Genomic DNA, 16,975 nt, shown 5'->3' with positions numbered 1-16,975 from the left:
TCAAGTTAAAAAATTACAAGTACTTGAGGGTATTTTGGTGTTATTCTGCCACAGTGCTAAGAGATAAGGATGGTCACTATCAGAAAAATAATGAATGGGTTAGAACAGAGGATAACTATTATTGCTGTCAGCAAACATGCATAGGTTTTTTGTCCACCATCTACATTTAAAGAAATAATAAAAAATAAAAAGCTGAGTTGAATTTGCTTTATTTTTCTAAAGCCTTGCTACTAAGGCATACTTGGAATTATTTCTCTCATAAGCAAATTGTCCCACAGAGGGCTCATGTTGAGGATGATTTCTTGAGAGCATTAGTTTTATCTTCCACTGAACTCTCACTGAATGTTTCTCCCCAGACTGTTCATTTATACAGGCAGAAGAAGGGGTATGCTAACTGCAAAGGTTGGGCTAAGTGATTTTTATCTTAGGATCCAAGAAAAGTACACAGGAAAAAAATGTTTCTTTAAAGAGAGAGAGAAAAGTTCACTTCTGGAAAAAAAAGTACAAAATTTTATCATGCAGAGAATCTTCTAGGCATATCTAATCTAAATGATATTATATATTTAAAATACCCAATCTTCAGCAGCTTTTTAAGTATCTGTTCTCCCAAGATGAGTTTTTACAGATAACTGAAATCAGAGAGGTTTAAATCCAGAGAAGACCTTGGAGTTATCCTGTGTTCCTGCATTTTATAGATGGAGAGTTTGAAGACCAGAAAAGTTATGTGATAACTAAAAAATCACACAGTTGGCTAGTGGCAGAGCTAATAAGGAATGCAGACTTCTTGTTTCTACTTGATCTAAGATTTATTAAAAATGTGGATGTATCCCAACCCTGGAGGAGAACACACTTTCAGTGTGTTGGCATTTGAGTTGGCATTTGATGGACTTCTAATATTTACTATTTCTCTGTTCTATCAAATGAAAACCAATACTGGTCTGAATGTGATCCACCACTTTTTCCTCTACCTTAATTTGGGTTTCTTCAATTATCCCCACATCCTTGGGCTCACATAGACCTAATAAAGGGTAGTGAGGGTGAGGGTGTTCAGATTTCTCTCTTTACTTTTCCTGAGAGACAAACTATAAGCCCTCTGTGGCAACCAGTTTGGTACTTTTCTGCCTCATTTGGTACACTGATGGGCATATTTCTCCTTATTAAATGAAAACACATAAGAGAGCAAGAAAACATCTTTTATAAATTCAGAAGGCTTTTCAAACAAGGGAGTAGTAGACATATGTTTCCTTCCTGATTTAGTTAGCTTCTTTGTCACTATGACCAAAAGACCTAACAAGAACAATTAGAGGAGAAAAAATTTATTCGGAGCTCATGGTTTTAGAGGTCTCAGTCCATACATGTCCAATTTCATTGCTCTGTGCACAAAGTGAGGCAAAACACCATGGCAGAAGTGTGTGGTGGAGGAAAGTAGCTCAGAACAGGCAATAAGGAAGCAGAGATAGAGAGCTTTGCTCACCAGTGTCAAAATATAAATCAAAGGGACACCCCCAGTGACCTACCTCCTCCAGCCACAACCTATCTGCCTGCAATTACCATTAATTGGATGCAATTAATTCATATTAGTGAAGTAATGCAGAGATTCAGTTACAAGTCTCACAATCGAATCCTTTCACCTGTGGAAGTTCTGCATTGTTCTACATGAGAGATTTTGGTGGACAACTCATATCTAAATCATAACACCTCTCACGTTGGTAATGTAGAACCTCCCTCTCAGAATCAGCATTGCTTGCTCTAGAAGTCACTGAAAATAGTTACAGTCTATTAATGTCTTCTGCTTCCATGAAAAGGAACAATCATAGCATAACAGAGTCTCAGAACTCAAATAGTAATTTCCCCGGGGTGTCTCGTCACACTAACATAGAGTAGTTTTTCTATTACACCGGCCAACACATGACATCTAAAACTAAAGTAGAATTTAGCAGGTAGCAAGCTATGGGTAAATATGTCTGTTTGGATTACACCTGCTGTCCCAGTGTATTATTAATAGTTACCCCTCTTTTTACTCTCCAGTGGGCATTGGTTTGTATGATTAATTATCTGTTCATTTTGCAAATTAATAATAGAAATTAAATCAAATGTGTAACTTCAAAAGCTTATCTAAGTGAAAGTGATTTATGTTCTCTTCTGGGGCATCTTTGTGCAAAGGCTCTTAAACTTCAGTATGAATGAGCATTACCTCCTGGCCTCACTCCCAGATATTGTGACTCACTCGGACCATAGTGTGCCAAGGAACGTGCATTTTAACAAACTGCGATTTTCTTCTCCTTCCCCTCCCTCCACTGAGTCTTATGCCAGTGATTGTCAGCCCACTCTGAGAAACAGCGAGCCGAGGAAATGTTTTTGTCATTGTTAGAGGAGCTGCATACTAAAGAATCAGAATTACAGGATGACTTACAAACTATGGCATTTCACCTTGTGAGACTCTCATTTTAATCATAGTTCAGATGATTAGACTCTTGCAGTAGCACCCAGTTTTCCCCACATCTATGTTAACTTTCCTCAAGTCCTTATTTCCTACTGTACCAGGGAGCTGTTTCAAACACAAATCTGACCATTCCAACCCCACCACTACCTCCTCCACCACACTGAAAAATAGTGACTTCCTAATCAATAACTTCCCATTTACTTAAATCTCCTTGGCACATGGCCTGGCCCCACCTGCCCATCAAGCCTCGTCTTCCTCCCCCACTACACTGACCTTTGTGACTTCCTTAGTTGCCTCAGTTGTATTACCCCCTTTCCAATGCTTGACCTCCCCCTTTCCATCTCAAGGTTATTCCCTGATTTGATCATCTCCCCCTGGGCCTTTAGAAAACCTTTCCTGACCTCCTTTCTATATCCTCCTATAACTGCTTCTTTAAGCCCCTAGAAACTTCTCATAGCACATAATATACTATTATTTTACATGTGCTTGTGACATTTTTCTCAATAACTATCACCTTCCACAAGAACAAGGGTCATGAGAGCTTTTACACCCTGTGTCCCTAGCATCTTCTCCAGGGCCTAGAACATAGAATCTGCTCAGCAAATATTTATTGAATGGCTAAATTAATTGAAGTACAGTGACCTCGTGAAAGATTTATTGAGCCCTACTCTGTGTTGGGTCAGCGGAAGCTTGTGAGCTCAAGGTGAGTACGACACATTTACACATCTTAGGGAACAGTGTTATGATCACTTTCTCATGATTTTTTAAAGCCCCCTGACTTACGGAAGAGACAGCAGCTGGCTGTCAGTGAAGGGCTCTGCTGCCTGCTTCTTGAACCAACGGAGCTCCCTGGACTGTCATCTGAGGGGAACTGAAACAACCCAGAGCTTTGTGTTGATTGATATTATTTTACATAGGCCTGATGATGCTGAATGCTTGGGAACAAAAGACAGGCACTCCCCCAAAGGTGAATCATTACCTTGGTGACCACTTAGAGAAACTTATAGCCCTAAGGATTGCTTTATGTACCGACAAGGCAAAATTTGATTTAAATCCTTCAGTGCTAACTGAGCTCCTAAATCTTTAGCTTCCTGAGTACTGGCTGGAATTTGTTGAGGCAAACAAGCTTATGGTTTCCACCACGAATGAAATATGTGGGGAGTGAAAGTTGTCTGTGTGGCAGCCTCACTTTTGTAGAATTCACTGCTGATTAAACTCCATAAAAATGAAAACAGGTCACCTCTGGAATCAACTTATTCTCTTCACAGTTTGGCATCCTCAGAAATGGACTTGCCTTATTTTTCTGGTTCATCTCTTGAAGGTTCATAAGAGAATGTATTTTATTTAGAAGTATATTTTTCTCACTTCTGTGTTGTGTGCTCTCTTTTCTCTCTCTCTCTCTCTCTCTCTCTCTCTCTCTCTCTCTCTCTCTCTCTCTTTTTCTCACACACCAGTTATCTCTCAGGTATTACATTGGCAAAGAAATTAAAAATCCTGATATTGTCTCTGATTGGCATAGGCAGTTTACACTTAGATAAAACAAGACTCTTGATTTTTACAAATCTTGTCATGCTTTATGAATGGAAAATAAATTCAACAGCTACCTGAAACTGACAGGTTGTGGTCTGCCGCTTGGGCATAGCCATGATTCTCTCAGATCTTTCTCTATTACCTCTTTCCTGATACTTGTTTCACACTTTTCTTCTTCTACTTCCAACCTATAGTTTTCTTTTTTGACACTCTTGCTCATTCTCACATTACACTCTAATCCTCTCATTGGTAAATAATTAAGGAGACAAGTAGAGAAAGGACTTCCGAAGAGGAAATAGACTTTGAGGTCTGAAGTAGCACATGGGTAGGATATGACTTTCCGCCCTGGGTGGTGACATACCAGAGCAGGCCTGAAGCCTCCTCTCTGTCTTTAATCTCATGCACAGTTCTGATGCCATTCCTGCAACCATTCTGATTGCTCCCTTGGCTTCCGGCTGCCAGTATTTGTCAGAAGGCATGATTGTGTTAGAAATATACAAACCTTTCTGCCTACAGCAGCCTAGAAATGCTGGCAGTGAGCATCCTAAGAGTTGGCCTCAATCACTGGATTTCAAGGGGATGGTGCACAAGTCACCCACCTTCCTCCTGCCTGGGATGGGATAATTCTGAGATGTGTGGTTTGCACTTTCTTTAATTTCCCATGGGTTTTGGCTTCAGTCACTTAGTAACATGCTCTCTTACCTTTAGTGAATCTCTTATTTACTTCTTTACTAGCATTTACCGCATTTCTCAAATAAACTACTTGCAGGTAAGTCCTTATTTTCTCTAGACCCATGTGGGATGCTACCTAATAATTTAGAAATGCTAATGGAGACGTTGAGTTGTATGGAATATTTGGCAGGAACTGCATTTTTAAAACCTTGATTCTTCTGCCAGTTTTCCTTCCTTGTCTGCTGTCATGGCTTTGAAGATCTCATCCTATGATCCCGCCTTTGCTGCCATCTTTGGTGCTCACCATTCTGTTTATTTCTTCACATGGCTCCATTTCTCTCTCTTATAGAAGGTTCCTGTTTGCCTCTAAAGTACCCTTCAGCTACAGTTCTTTATATTATCTTCTCTTTCCTGCCAAACTTTCAAATAAGCCTTTGAGAAAATTGCCACAATTTTCTTCTCCCTTTTCACTTTTTGCTTAATCATAGACAATTTGGACACCATTGTCACCCTTCAGTCAGACAGCTCTCAAGGCCCCCCTAACCACCTTCTTATTTCAAAACATAGAGGTCCTCTTTTTGTTCTCTTGTCATTTCTATTACCATTGAGCGTACTGATAACATTTCCCTTTTGAAAATTATCTTGAGTGAGTGAATGTTTAGAATCTTAACAATAAAGGGAGATTTAGTCCACACTGGCACTTTACAGTGGGGGAAACTGAGACCTAAAAAGTTCAAATGATTTGCCCAGCGAGGTCCAGAAATGTAAAAGCTGCACATTGATCATCCGTGACAGATTCAGATCTGCCATGTGAACTGTTTGCAATTAATCCAGAACCCAAACCTTTCAAATATTCCTAGGTTTTATTCCTTCCTACATAAAGGCCTCCCAGGGGGTCCCTCCACAGTCATTCTCCATTGCAGCAGTTAGGATGGTATTTCTAAAGTGTAAATCAGAGCCTACCTCTCCCCTGCTTAGTCTCCAGTTCTTCTTTTCTGCACTGAGAATAAAATCCAGGAGTTTGGATTTTATTTCGGTGCTTTGTAAGATCCTCCTTGGTCCAGCAGTCTTTCCAATCTTAATTACTGTGCATCCACCTCTTGCAATCATTCTGCTGCCCAACACAGACCCTCCCCTTGCCTGCAAGGTGAGCCTCGCCCTCCCTGGGGCACTTGCTTTGCTGCTCCTATGGTTGGAATGCTTCTCTCTCTGGCCAGTCACCACTGTTTCCTCTCTTCCTGTGGTTCTCATTCAGCTCCAAAGGCCTCATGCTCAAAGAGTCTTAATCTGATGTCACCATACCTAGCATTGTCCCTAACCATCCCACTGCCCAAGACAGTATTCTGTTTTATTTTTTTCATAGCATTTATCACTAGTCACAGTTTTGTTACTTATAAATGGTTTGGAGTTTGTCATGCTTTCCAACCTTAGAGTATACTTTCCTGCAATGGAGGGACTTTATTTTGTCTTTCATATCTGTCACACCTAGATCACCAAATGACCAATAATCAGTGCTCCGTAAATTTTTGTTAGATGAATAAATAAATTAATGAATGATGTCTAAATCTCCTGTCTCATTTCCAGGAATCCTCACCCTCTTTTACTCTCTATTATTCACTTACTCTTTCAAAATCTTTTCTCCACTATAATCAAAATGGATGCCTCCTGAATCAATGAGGAAAACACTCCTGACCACGTGTTACCTTTTCAGTTTTCTCATTGGCCAAACTCCCACCTTATGCCTAACTACTCAGATTTTATCTCTGTTAAAGTATAACTCACATTTCATTTCCATGAAACCAGATCTCACAGCCCTCATTGATCATCCCTTCTTAAAATGATGTACAATGACCCTTGTATTTTAGGGATTCTGAATTCTCCTATAGGATTTATACTAACTTGAATTATATCTTCAAGTTTCATAGAATATGTAAGTTGTACCTAGTTACGTTAAATGTGTGTGTGTGTGTGTGTGTGTGTGTGTGTTGCACGTAGTAGATCCTCATTTTGTGTCGGTCCTATGGTAGCAAATTTATCTATTCACTAAAATTTATTTGCAACCCCAAAAATTAATATTTGTGGAGCTTTCATGGTTGTTCACAGACATGTAGACAGGTACTTCCCTGCTGGAGTGGAACATGCTACCCTCTGCCTTCTTGCTTCAGTTCTGATACAATAAGAAAGTGTGCTGTTTGCAGTCTACTTAGCACCATGTTTTTTGCATTATAAGCTTTTTTTTGGTGATGTTGCTGTTTAAAATTGCCCCTAAGCCTTTGGGCATGGTGGCACATGCCTATAATCCAGTGGCTAGGGAGGTGGAGGCAGGAGGATCTTGAGTTCAAAGCCAGCCTCAGCAAGAGCGAGGTGCTAAGCAACTCAGTGAGACCCTGTCTCTAAATAAAATACAAAATAGGGCTGGGGATGTGGCTCAGTAGTCAAGTGCCCCCAAATTCAATCTCTGGTTACCCCCCACCTCCCCCAAAAATGCCCCCAAGCATAGTGGTGAATGCTGCCAAGTGCTCCTAAGCACAAGAAGGCTGTGAAGTGGAAACAGGTATAAGGTATTCAGGTGTAAGTCATTGTCCTGTTGGCTGTTTCCATGATAAGGAGACAACAATATCAAACAAGCTGTCTTGAAACCAGAACACACAGGCAGTGAGGTTATGTGTTGCTTGGCTGGTAGAAGTGTTTTGACCAGAGGCCCGTAGGAACCAAACGCTATGTTTCCCCTGGGAGCAATATTTGCAAATTCAGTGTTCATGGCAATTCGTGGAATTTAACTACAGTAATAATGAGAATTGACTATATATGTATATGTACATTGACATTAGTCTTATTTAGGAGACAAGGAAATAAAGACTTATTGAAATTAAGTAGTTTACCCAAGATCATTTGCCAAGCTGCTAAATAGTATATCTGAAATCTGGGCTGTGAGATTCCAAAGTCTATTGGGTTTCCTTTTACCAAACCAGTGTTTTTTTTTTTGTTTTAATTAGGTTCAGAGTCCTGGTTATTACAGGGTATCATGGACGTGTGCATATAAAATACGAGTTGAGTTTGCTGAGAGAAGAATGAAAAACCATCTTTCACACTGAGTAGACAAAAGTATTTTTTTAAAGTTTTATTTATAGTCCCACGTTAGTGAGCAGATAACTGACTCCCAATCTTAAAAGAGAAGTAAAAGAACCTCTTTGTTTCAAAGTTGAGTTGTTAATAATATGCACAAGCTTCGTCTTCTTTATCATGGAAATGAAATTCTGACTAGTAGCCAAATCTTAAATAATCAAAGCTATAAGAATACTACTATAACCTAGAATTATTTCCTGCCACATGGGTCTAAGGCCCTTGCTTAGCATCTGGATGGCCATGGTAAGTGACAAAAGCTCCATTTTGAGGAAAAAGTTTTGCTTTCTTGCCCAAGGGCGTTTCTGAGAAAGGCTCACCACTCCCTCATACCAACCCAACCCTGCATTAGGACCCTCTGGGCTCTGATTCCTGAACCTCCCCCCTAAAAATCCCAGAAACCCAAGCCTGTTTTGCCTCCCTCTCTTATAGAGAGATGACCTTTATTTGTCAGCTCTGACAAATAAACTCTGGTATGTATCCTTGCCTGGTCTCTGTCTTTCAATGTGTGCATACCTTCAACCTTTCTGGCACTTACCTGAGCTGATTCACACATGCTGTGAAAGTGAGCACACTTGCATGTTGTATGTATGTGGTCAGAGACACAGGCCAGACTTTATAAAAGACTTTTGCCTCCTTAACTGTGTATATACTTACATGCAGATATGACAGGAGAAATTATATTATCAAACCTACCCAAAACACATGCACATGGATCAACTTACTGGCTTTGTGATCTGCACTGTTTCATATGTGTATGTGTGTATACACATGTATATATCCACATGCACACACACATTTATACATATGTACATATGCACATGTACATGTGTGTTGAGACTTTTTTTTTTTTTACAAACTTCATAATATATTTTTGAAAATATTTGTCGAACCTTCAAAGCACCTTGGTGAACACAGTTTGAACAGCCATTTCTTACCCACATCCCCACCAGTAGCTGTTTCTTTCTGAGTAGATAGTCTGCAGATCTTACTGGTAAGAATCATATCTTTTTTTAACTTATGTATTACAAATGATCTTAGCTTAGTACTAAATATAAAGAAGTCTCTCACCATTGGTAATCCACTGCACCCCAGATGGTTGGCAACCAACTATATCGTAGCAAAGATTTCTGCAGAGTGAGTTTAGATGTAAATAATGTGATGAAATGATTTCACTTGATTGTGTGGAACAAGGGCCTTGATGTATCACAGAGTGGATCAGATTTTGTTCCTATGGTATTCTCTTGACATTTCTTTTTTCCTCAAAAACCAGAACCACACAGGAGTCTCAAATTAACACTTCTCAACTTTGAAAAAAAGCTGCCAGAGACAAGGTTGGGTGAGGAGTTTCCCACAGGGAAGCAAGACCAGATAACAACATTTTATGTCTTCCCCAAGGCTACACTATAATTCCCAAAGTGTTAGAGAAGGGGCTAAGGGGTCCTTCAAAGCTATGTCATTAGAAAGCTGAAGGGACTAATGGGTTTTAGCTTGGAATCCTGAACTCACGGTTTAAATATTTTATGATTGTTTGCTTTTCCTTTAATTAGATGGCTGCATGTCCAGAGACTTTAAATATCCTATTTTTAAGAAGCTAAACTTTTCACATCTCGAGGCATCAAGGTTGATGTATTTTTCCTGGTTTAAAGAACAGCTGAATTCCATTGTGCAGATAAAAATGGATTAACTGCACGATACCACCTCAGGCTTTACTGGCTCTGTCACTTCTCCAACTGGGCAGAGACTTTTGCCTCTAGAGGTGATGACCCAATGGTTTTGTCCTGCCTGAGTTAGTAAAAACATCCACTGTGTTTATAAGCACCACTCAAGAGTTTGTTTAGCCACATCTTCCCTACCCCGACCCCAGAAAGAATACAAAAGCAATAGAGATTCCAAACTTTTCAGCTTTATTTTCCACTCCTTATTTTCCCAGTGGAGATTATTGAAAACAATCATTCTTTCTTGTTGCAGGAAAAGCCATCGGAGGAAGAGAGAAAACACAAGGAAGCTTTGGATGATCTTCACATGGTGGTAGATGAGGATTCAAGGAGTGAAAACAGCAGTACAGATGAGGGCAAAGAAAAGACGAAATTGCTGTTGGAAAGATTGAAAGCTTTAGAGGTAAGAAATGGAACCATTCCTACATGTTTAAAGAAGAATAACAGTGTTCTGCTTTTATTGGCACTGATTCTAACTGAGTATAAATCTTCCTCTCTCAGTTCTCCCAGACTGATATAACTGAGTGTCTACCACTGAGATTCTTTTGTCAATGATGAACAAAAAATTAAGATTTGCAGCATTGAAAGGGTCTTGACACAGTGGCTGTGACTTTATTGCCTTAGAAAGAGGATGTAGGACAATAATTCACTTTGAAATCATTTCAGACCTCAAACTGGATCAATTCCTAAAATTACAAGCTCTTTGATACAGGAGGCTAGGTGAAGCTTCACATCATTTTCCTTATACCAGATGAAATGAATGAATGAGTGAATGAACAAGCAAAATACTTTAGAGTATGTAAAGAAGATTGTAAAAAGGTTGTGTGTGTAAATATATGTATGTGTATATATATACACATAAATATATATATGCATACATTTGTACATGTATTATATATACAATGTATATATAAAGAACATATATAAATTTTAAAAAAGTAAAAGCATTTTTCCAAATAAAACCATGCATAAAAGTTCAATTTGTTTGTGCAGCATATAAAAAGTAGAGTTGAAGCCAGGATAAAGGGTCTTTAAGGAGATTTTTGGAGCACTATAGTCCACCAAAATACTGTTTGAAAAACACAGGGTTATTACTTAGTGGCATTTGACATCATATCAAGTGTTAATTCCTGAATTTTCAAAGCAGTATCAAAGAACACTCTAGCTGCAAGTTATTGATTGAGATTATATGTTCTAAAAAATTCAATAAAGCTGCCTTCTTTCTTAAGAGTTTACTTCCCTCTTTTCCATATATTTATAAGGGGTTTTTACCCATCATCATCTAAAATCAGTCCTACTATAAGCTCTACAGAATCCTGCAAACTTTCATGATATGAATAAACAGAAATGGAAGAGAGATCTTATTTTCTATACTTGGTTTCTAACCCACCACATGGTCACTAGTGAGCATGTCCTTTTTATTCTTAGCACATGTTCAGCACAATGGTTAAGATAATGGACTTTGGGGGCTAGGGATGTGGCTCAAGCAGTAGCGCACTCGCCTGGCATGCGTGGGACGCTGGGTTCGATCCTCAGTACCACATAAAAATAAAATAAAGATGTTGTGTCCACCAAAAACTAAAAAATACATAAATAAATATTTAAAAATTCTCTCTCTTAAAAAAAATGATAATGGACTTTGGAGCAAGATGCTCAGGGTTTTGTTTGAATACTTGTTCTATACTTTTTTTGCTTTTAAAACCTTCAAATTCACATATTCTCTCTGTGTTTCCTCAATTGTAGAAATGAGGATAATAATAGCAACTCAATTTACAGAAAAGTAACAAGGATCAAATAAGTTATTTATACAATGATTTTCTTAGCTTGGTCTCTTCTGTCCATCTAACTCAAGGCTGCTACCTCTTCCTAAGTCATTTTCCCCTATTTCTCTGAGTTCAATGATCAATACAAAAACTATGAATGAAAAAAAAAAATCAGCTATTGCACACCAGCATGAGTGAAACAGATAGGTGAGCAACTGATATTAGACACAGAGCAAAAGGGAATCCAACTGAGGGAAACTCCAAGAGCTCCCAGGTGTGAAAGACCAGGAATCGCCTGTCTCCCAAGGGGGTCTCATGCTTTTGTCATTTTTAAAGATAGTGTTAAAGATAGGCAGGCCTTCTTGAGGGGAACTGAAGTTTCTGTTTGAGAGTTGGGAGAAAATTTACTTACAACTATCTTCAGTCTGAATTAACTAGGTTCAACAACAGGAGTGAGTTGATATGACGTGTACTTAAATTGTTTAGTTTTTATTTATGATTACAGTGAACATTGTTCTCAGTTCATCTTATTGTCAGAGACAACTTTGTGAAGGACATTTGGTCTAATCAAGCTAAGAGGTATTTAAAAAATGTCTTTGGCAGCAAATGTTCCATAAAGTTCAGAGTGAAAAAGAAGCCATATTTTTTCCTTCCTCAGAGAGCTTTACACTTTCAGCAACAACTCTTTCATCCACCATTAGTTGGATGCAATACTTGATATATTTAAGTGCCATTTGGACCCATGATTTTAGTTTACAAACTATTTTATTTCCTAAATTAATTTTCTTTAATCCAACTATCATTACTTGTTTCCTAAAATTCTTTGTTTAATATTAAGTTAACTCTGTTTTTGCCCCTGTATCTCCCTACATTATACTTGACAATTCTTTCATTTTTATTACATGAAATCTTTTTATTGTATGTGACCCAATTTTCATATGAATTTCACATGCTACTTAATTAGATTTTTAAAGAATTTGCTACATATGCTTAGTGTGTAGGATCCTCTGCATAGGTTAAAATTTGTTGTGAGAAAATAGAGAACTCATTTTGACAGACTGTGATTAGAGCTGGTCACAGACCCCCATGTGGATTCGTGCACTTCCACAAAATGCTCCTCTGAAAGATTGCAGGGAAATTAACCACCATAATGCATCAAAATCACTTTGGCAAGATTTGATATTGTACAGCAAGATTTTAGAAAAACAAGGGATATTTTGTACCGGTATATCTTTGAAAAAAAAAACATGCATATATCTTCATCTCTGAGCTGCTGGTATTGTAGGAAGCAGCAAAGAATGATTTTCAGGGTGATGGAAAGCAGTCTTCTTTTATTCCTGCTCCCCAAACAGGTCCCAAGAAAGTATGGAAAAGGAGTTACAGAGTCTACGTCTAATATTGTGCTCTTGATTAATATGACAGTAATATCAAAATATTAAATACAAATTTTTAAACACTTAAATTGTAAATTTTATTTGAAAATCTCCTGACTTTGAGAATCAAATAAATATTTTCCAGGTACCTCTTACCCCGACCTCAGGATTTCTGCCTCTTGTCATCATTTCCTATTCACTTTTGATATAATCTCTCATCTTCTGTGTCAGCACCAACATCCTATGAAACAATACAGCCTTTGCTGGAATTTTCTAAAACCCAGCCCCAGAGAGGAGATGGGGCTATGGCAGCACATCTTTAGGTAGCTCCACTTCTACTCAGTCCTTTGGCTACAGCACCTTCCTCAGCAGCCCCTTTCTTTTCAATTCCCAGCCCCAGGACATAGGACTTGGCTAGAGCTTTCCCACGGGCTTCCCTGTTCCACAGCCAACTTCCCCCTTGTCTGCTATGCAGATTTCTAGACCTCAGCACTTCACCTCGTGAGTCTATTCCATGCCATGCCCAGGCTCATCAAGGTATTCTAGCAAATCAGGTGTTTACCTTCCTAAAGAGAACTCTAGGTCCTGTATCCAAAATAACACATACACACACACACACACACACACACACACACACACACACACACTTTATTTCTCTGCTTGGTGTCTCACTTTTGGCCATATTTATCTGTCCTGGGGAGGAAGAGTGGACTGTTTTACCTCTTAGTTCAGACTGCTTCTGATTTTTGTTTAGGTTCCTGAGGTCTGGCAGAGGAACCATTTGTTGAATTTTTTTTTTTTTTATTGGTTGTTCAAAACATTACAAAGCTCTTGACATATCATATTTCATACATTAGATTCAGGTGGGTTATGAACTCCCATTTTTACCCCAAATACAGATTGCAGAATCACATCGGTTACACATCCACATTTTTACATAATGCCCTATTCGTAACTGTTGTATTCTGCTACCTTTCCTATCCTCTACTATCCCCCCTCCCTTCCCCTCCCATCTTCTCCCTCTACCCCATCTACTGTAATTCATTTCTCTCCTTGTTTATTTTCCCATTTCCCTCACAACCTCTTATATGTAATTTTGTATAACAATGAGGGTCTCCCTCCATTTCCATGCAATTTCCCTTTTCTCTCCCTTTCCCTCCCACCTCATGTCTCTGTTTAATGTTAATCTTTTCTTCCTGCTCTTCTGCCCTGCTCTGTTCTTAGTTGCTCTCATTATATCAAAGAAGACATTTGGTATTTGTTTTTTAGGGATTGGCTAGCTTCACTAAGCATATATGCCGTACAGCCATGTTGGTGATCCAGAGTCCACTCGCTCCTTCCCTTTACCTTCTCCATGCCCAGACGTGTTTCATGAAAGTTCAGGTTTTCGTGGCTACCATTACAGGGACTGCTTACTTGGCTTAGGAAAAGGCTCACCATTTTCAGCAGCACTGCATTGTCACAGTTCTCTTCTGAAAGGGACGGCTCCTCTCTCACACCCCACTCTATTACATTGGTGAGAGATCTTTCCAGACATGCCCTCCAGGATCCACAGGCTGAATTTGGAGACTTCCCGGGGCATTCCTCCTGGGCATTCACCTCAGGGCCTGCATTTGCTCCTGGAATGTTCCTGGCAATACATGATTTGCTTGTCTCCAGAGCTTCCTCCCGAAAGCCCCAACAGCCCTTCCTCCCCACTTAGAGACGGACTTTAGAGCTGACCCCAAATCAAGCTGGACCTTCCTTTTGCAACTCCTTTTACAACTCCTGTAGCATCTCTGATTTCCAAGTGCCAGCTCGGGGGAAGAACAGCCTGAGGTCACCTGAGATTTCTGAGCTTCCCAGTAAGTGCAATAGCATCAAGGTCAGAAGAACTCACCCTCTTACAGGAATGATTTGGGATTTTTTGCAGTAAAATATGATAATAAATATATTAAGGTAAATAATAGCTTTTTATTCTCAAGTATTCCTTTCCATGAAAGGATGACAATTAAAGTGCTAAGCATAAGCTTTTTTTTTAATCAGCAATTCCTATTTAAGTTTAGGTAATTCAAAATAATTGAACCTCGGTGAACTTCACAATTATATACAAAACTCCTAGTCAATAGATATATACTTTCTATGGGTACACAGAATACCATCTGTGGGCCAAACGCTGTTCTAGGCACTGGGTTAGACAGGAAGCACATAATTTTTAAAAAATCATGAATTGATAAAGAGATAAATGCTTCTAAATGAAAAAAAAAATAGGTGATATAGTGGCAGAAGGAGTACAAGATGGGAGTGAGAGCGGCATGTGCCTACCTAAGAAGTCTTGACATCAGGCCCAGAGCTATATGAAGACCTGGAAGATCACCATTCTAGAAAGATGCAGTGGCTGGTGTGGAATCCCGACTCCAAGATGTTAGCAAGCTTGGCAAGTTAGAGGAACAGAAATAAGAACTGTGTCCCGGGATGTCAGATTCAGGATCAGAACAGGGGAAAGATGTGAGTTTAGAGGGGTAGATGAGGGCCATACCCTGTAAGAAACTATAGGCCATAGCCACATAAAAGCAACTGGAAATAATTATGAGTTCAAAGAGAAGCCATTAGAGATGTTTGACCCAGGTAGTTACATGCTGTGGCTTGTTTTTTTTTTTTTTTGTTTTTTTTTTAAATGTCCATGCTCTTTTTTGTAGGGCAATTATGGGACAGGGGTAGAGTTAGAGACCAGGCAGGAGGGGATTCATTTTTTAAGATTCCAAATGGAAGTTTTTAATTTCACTGGGTCAGAGTGGGTGCCTAGGATCCATGAAAAATAATACTAATAATATGTTCATAATATCATTGGACAAGAAGACTAGTGGAGAATAATAATGACCATGTTTGCAAATTGTTATACAGGGTTTCCTATGTCCCAAGCACTTTTCTAATTACTGTATTTTCATTATATGTATTATTTCAATCTTAATAACAACCCTGTGAAGTGGGGTAGTTATGGTTACTATCATCCTCATTTTATCATCCTCATTTTACGAATGAAGGAATTGAGCCCCAGAAAGGTTGGCTCTCTCCCCAAGGTGACATAGTATGTGAGAGAATAAGAATCTAATATGTGATTGTATGGCTCCACCATGCTAAGTTGGCAATAAATGGTCAAATAAGAATGTATTTTAGAAGGAAAACCTATAGGAATTACTGATAGATTGAATGTGGAATATAAGGGAAAGTGAAAAATCAAAAGTGACTTCTAGTTTGGGGCCTTTGCAACTAAGAATGAAGTTGTGCCAAACTCCTGAGAGAGTCAAATCTTGAAGGACAAGTGACTTAGGGAAGTGCATGTATAATCATGAGTTTATTTTGTCCATGAGATGCCTATTAAACATTTAGGTGATGGTACTCGATAGCCTGATGGATATACAAGGTGGAGGTCAGGGCTAGAGATACGGATTTGAGAGTCATCAGCATATAGATGGCATTCCATGTTGTGGGACCAAATAAGGTCATACAAGAAGTACGTGTAGCTATGGACAAGAAGAGGGTAAAGGGGAAAGCCCTGGGGTACACCTTTAATAGATGTCTCACAGAACTAAAGAGTCTGAAAATGAGCCTGGGAAAGAGTAGCTGGTGAGAGAGGAGGAAAAGAGAAAGTGAGCTGTCGGGAAAGCCTAAAAAGAAAGGGTTTCAAGGACAACCTTAAGAGAATAAGGGAGATGAAGCACAGATTTCATTGTTAGCTTTGGGTCTTAATAAAAATTCGTGATCTTCATAATTGTAGTTTTTATTAGAGGAGTAGGAAGGAAAAGATGTGAAGACAGCAGGTATGAATGGTTCTCTTGAGAGGTTTTCCTCTGAAGTGGGGTATATGTGGAGAGCCAAACCTGACAGAGACAGGGTACCAGATGAGCTCTTTAGACAACTGATATTAGACATGTTGGCATGCTCATGATGGGGGTGGTTCAGTGGAAAGGGCAGAGGGATGACACAAAGAGAGAACTATAAGTGTAGGTGTGAGATCTGCAAGCAGGCAAGAGGGATATAACCAGGCCAGAAACAGAGCTTTTAAAAATCCAGACACCTAAAATACAACTGAGGGAATTCCAGCTTTCTAAGCCAATGATGGAAACTAAACATGCATGTTCTGTTAAAGCCCCGGCAGTGATTCAAATGTATAGCCACGAGTGAGAAGCACCAATACAGCTTTGTTTTAGTTCGTATTATGTTGCTATACCATGATACCTGTGGATGAGTCACTTTTTAAAACAAAGAAGCTTATTTAGCTCAGAAATCTAAGAGCTGGTAGATTCAAACATCATAATATCAGCATTCTGGTGAGGGTCCTCCTGGCTATGTCACAACATGGTGGAGAAGCAG

At 39.1% G+C, this 16,975-nt stretch overlaps 1 protein-coding gene across 1 annotated transcript in view; it reads left to right on the top strand.

Moving 5' to 3' along the window:
* The window catches only part of Nckap5 (NCK associated protein 5), a 795,495-nt gene that overhangs the window by 508,122 nt on the left and 270,398 nt on the right, over nucleotides 1-16,975 (top strand). Inside the window, exon 6 of the mRNA XM_077110321.1 lies at nucleotides 9,740-9,889. Within this exon, the coding sequence (XP_076966436.1) occupies nucleotides 9,740-9,889 (150 nt within the window). The remainder of the gene's footprint in view (nucleotides 1-9,739; nucleotides 9,890-16,975) is intronic.

Source organism: Callospermophilus lateralis, chromosome 9 (genome assembly GCF_048772815.1).
Source record: "Callospermophilus lateralis isolate mCalLat2 chromosome 9, mCalLat2.hap1, whole genome shotgun sequence".
Taxonomy (NCBI): Eukaryota; Metazoa; Chordata; class Mammalia; order Rodentia; family Sciuridae; genus Callospermophilus; species Callospermophilus lateralis.
Note: the sequence above shows the minus strand (reverse complement) of the source record. Positions and strands in the feature narration are given on the sequence as shown.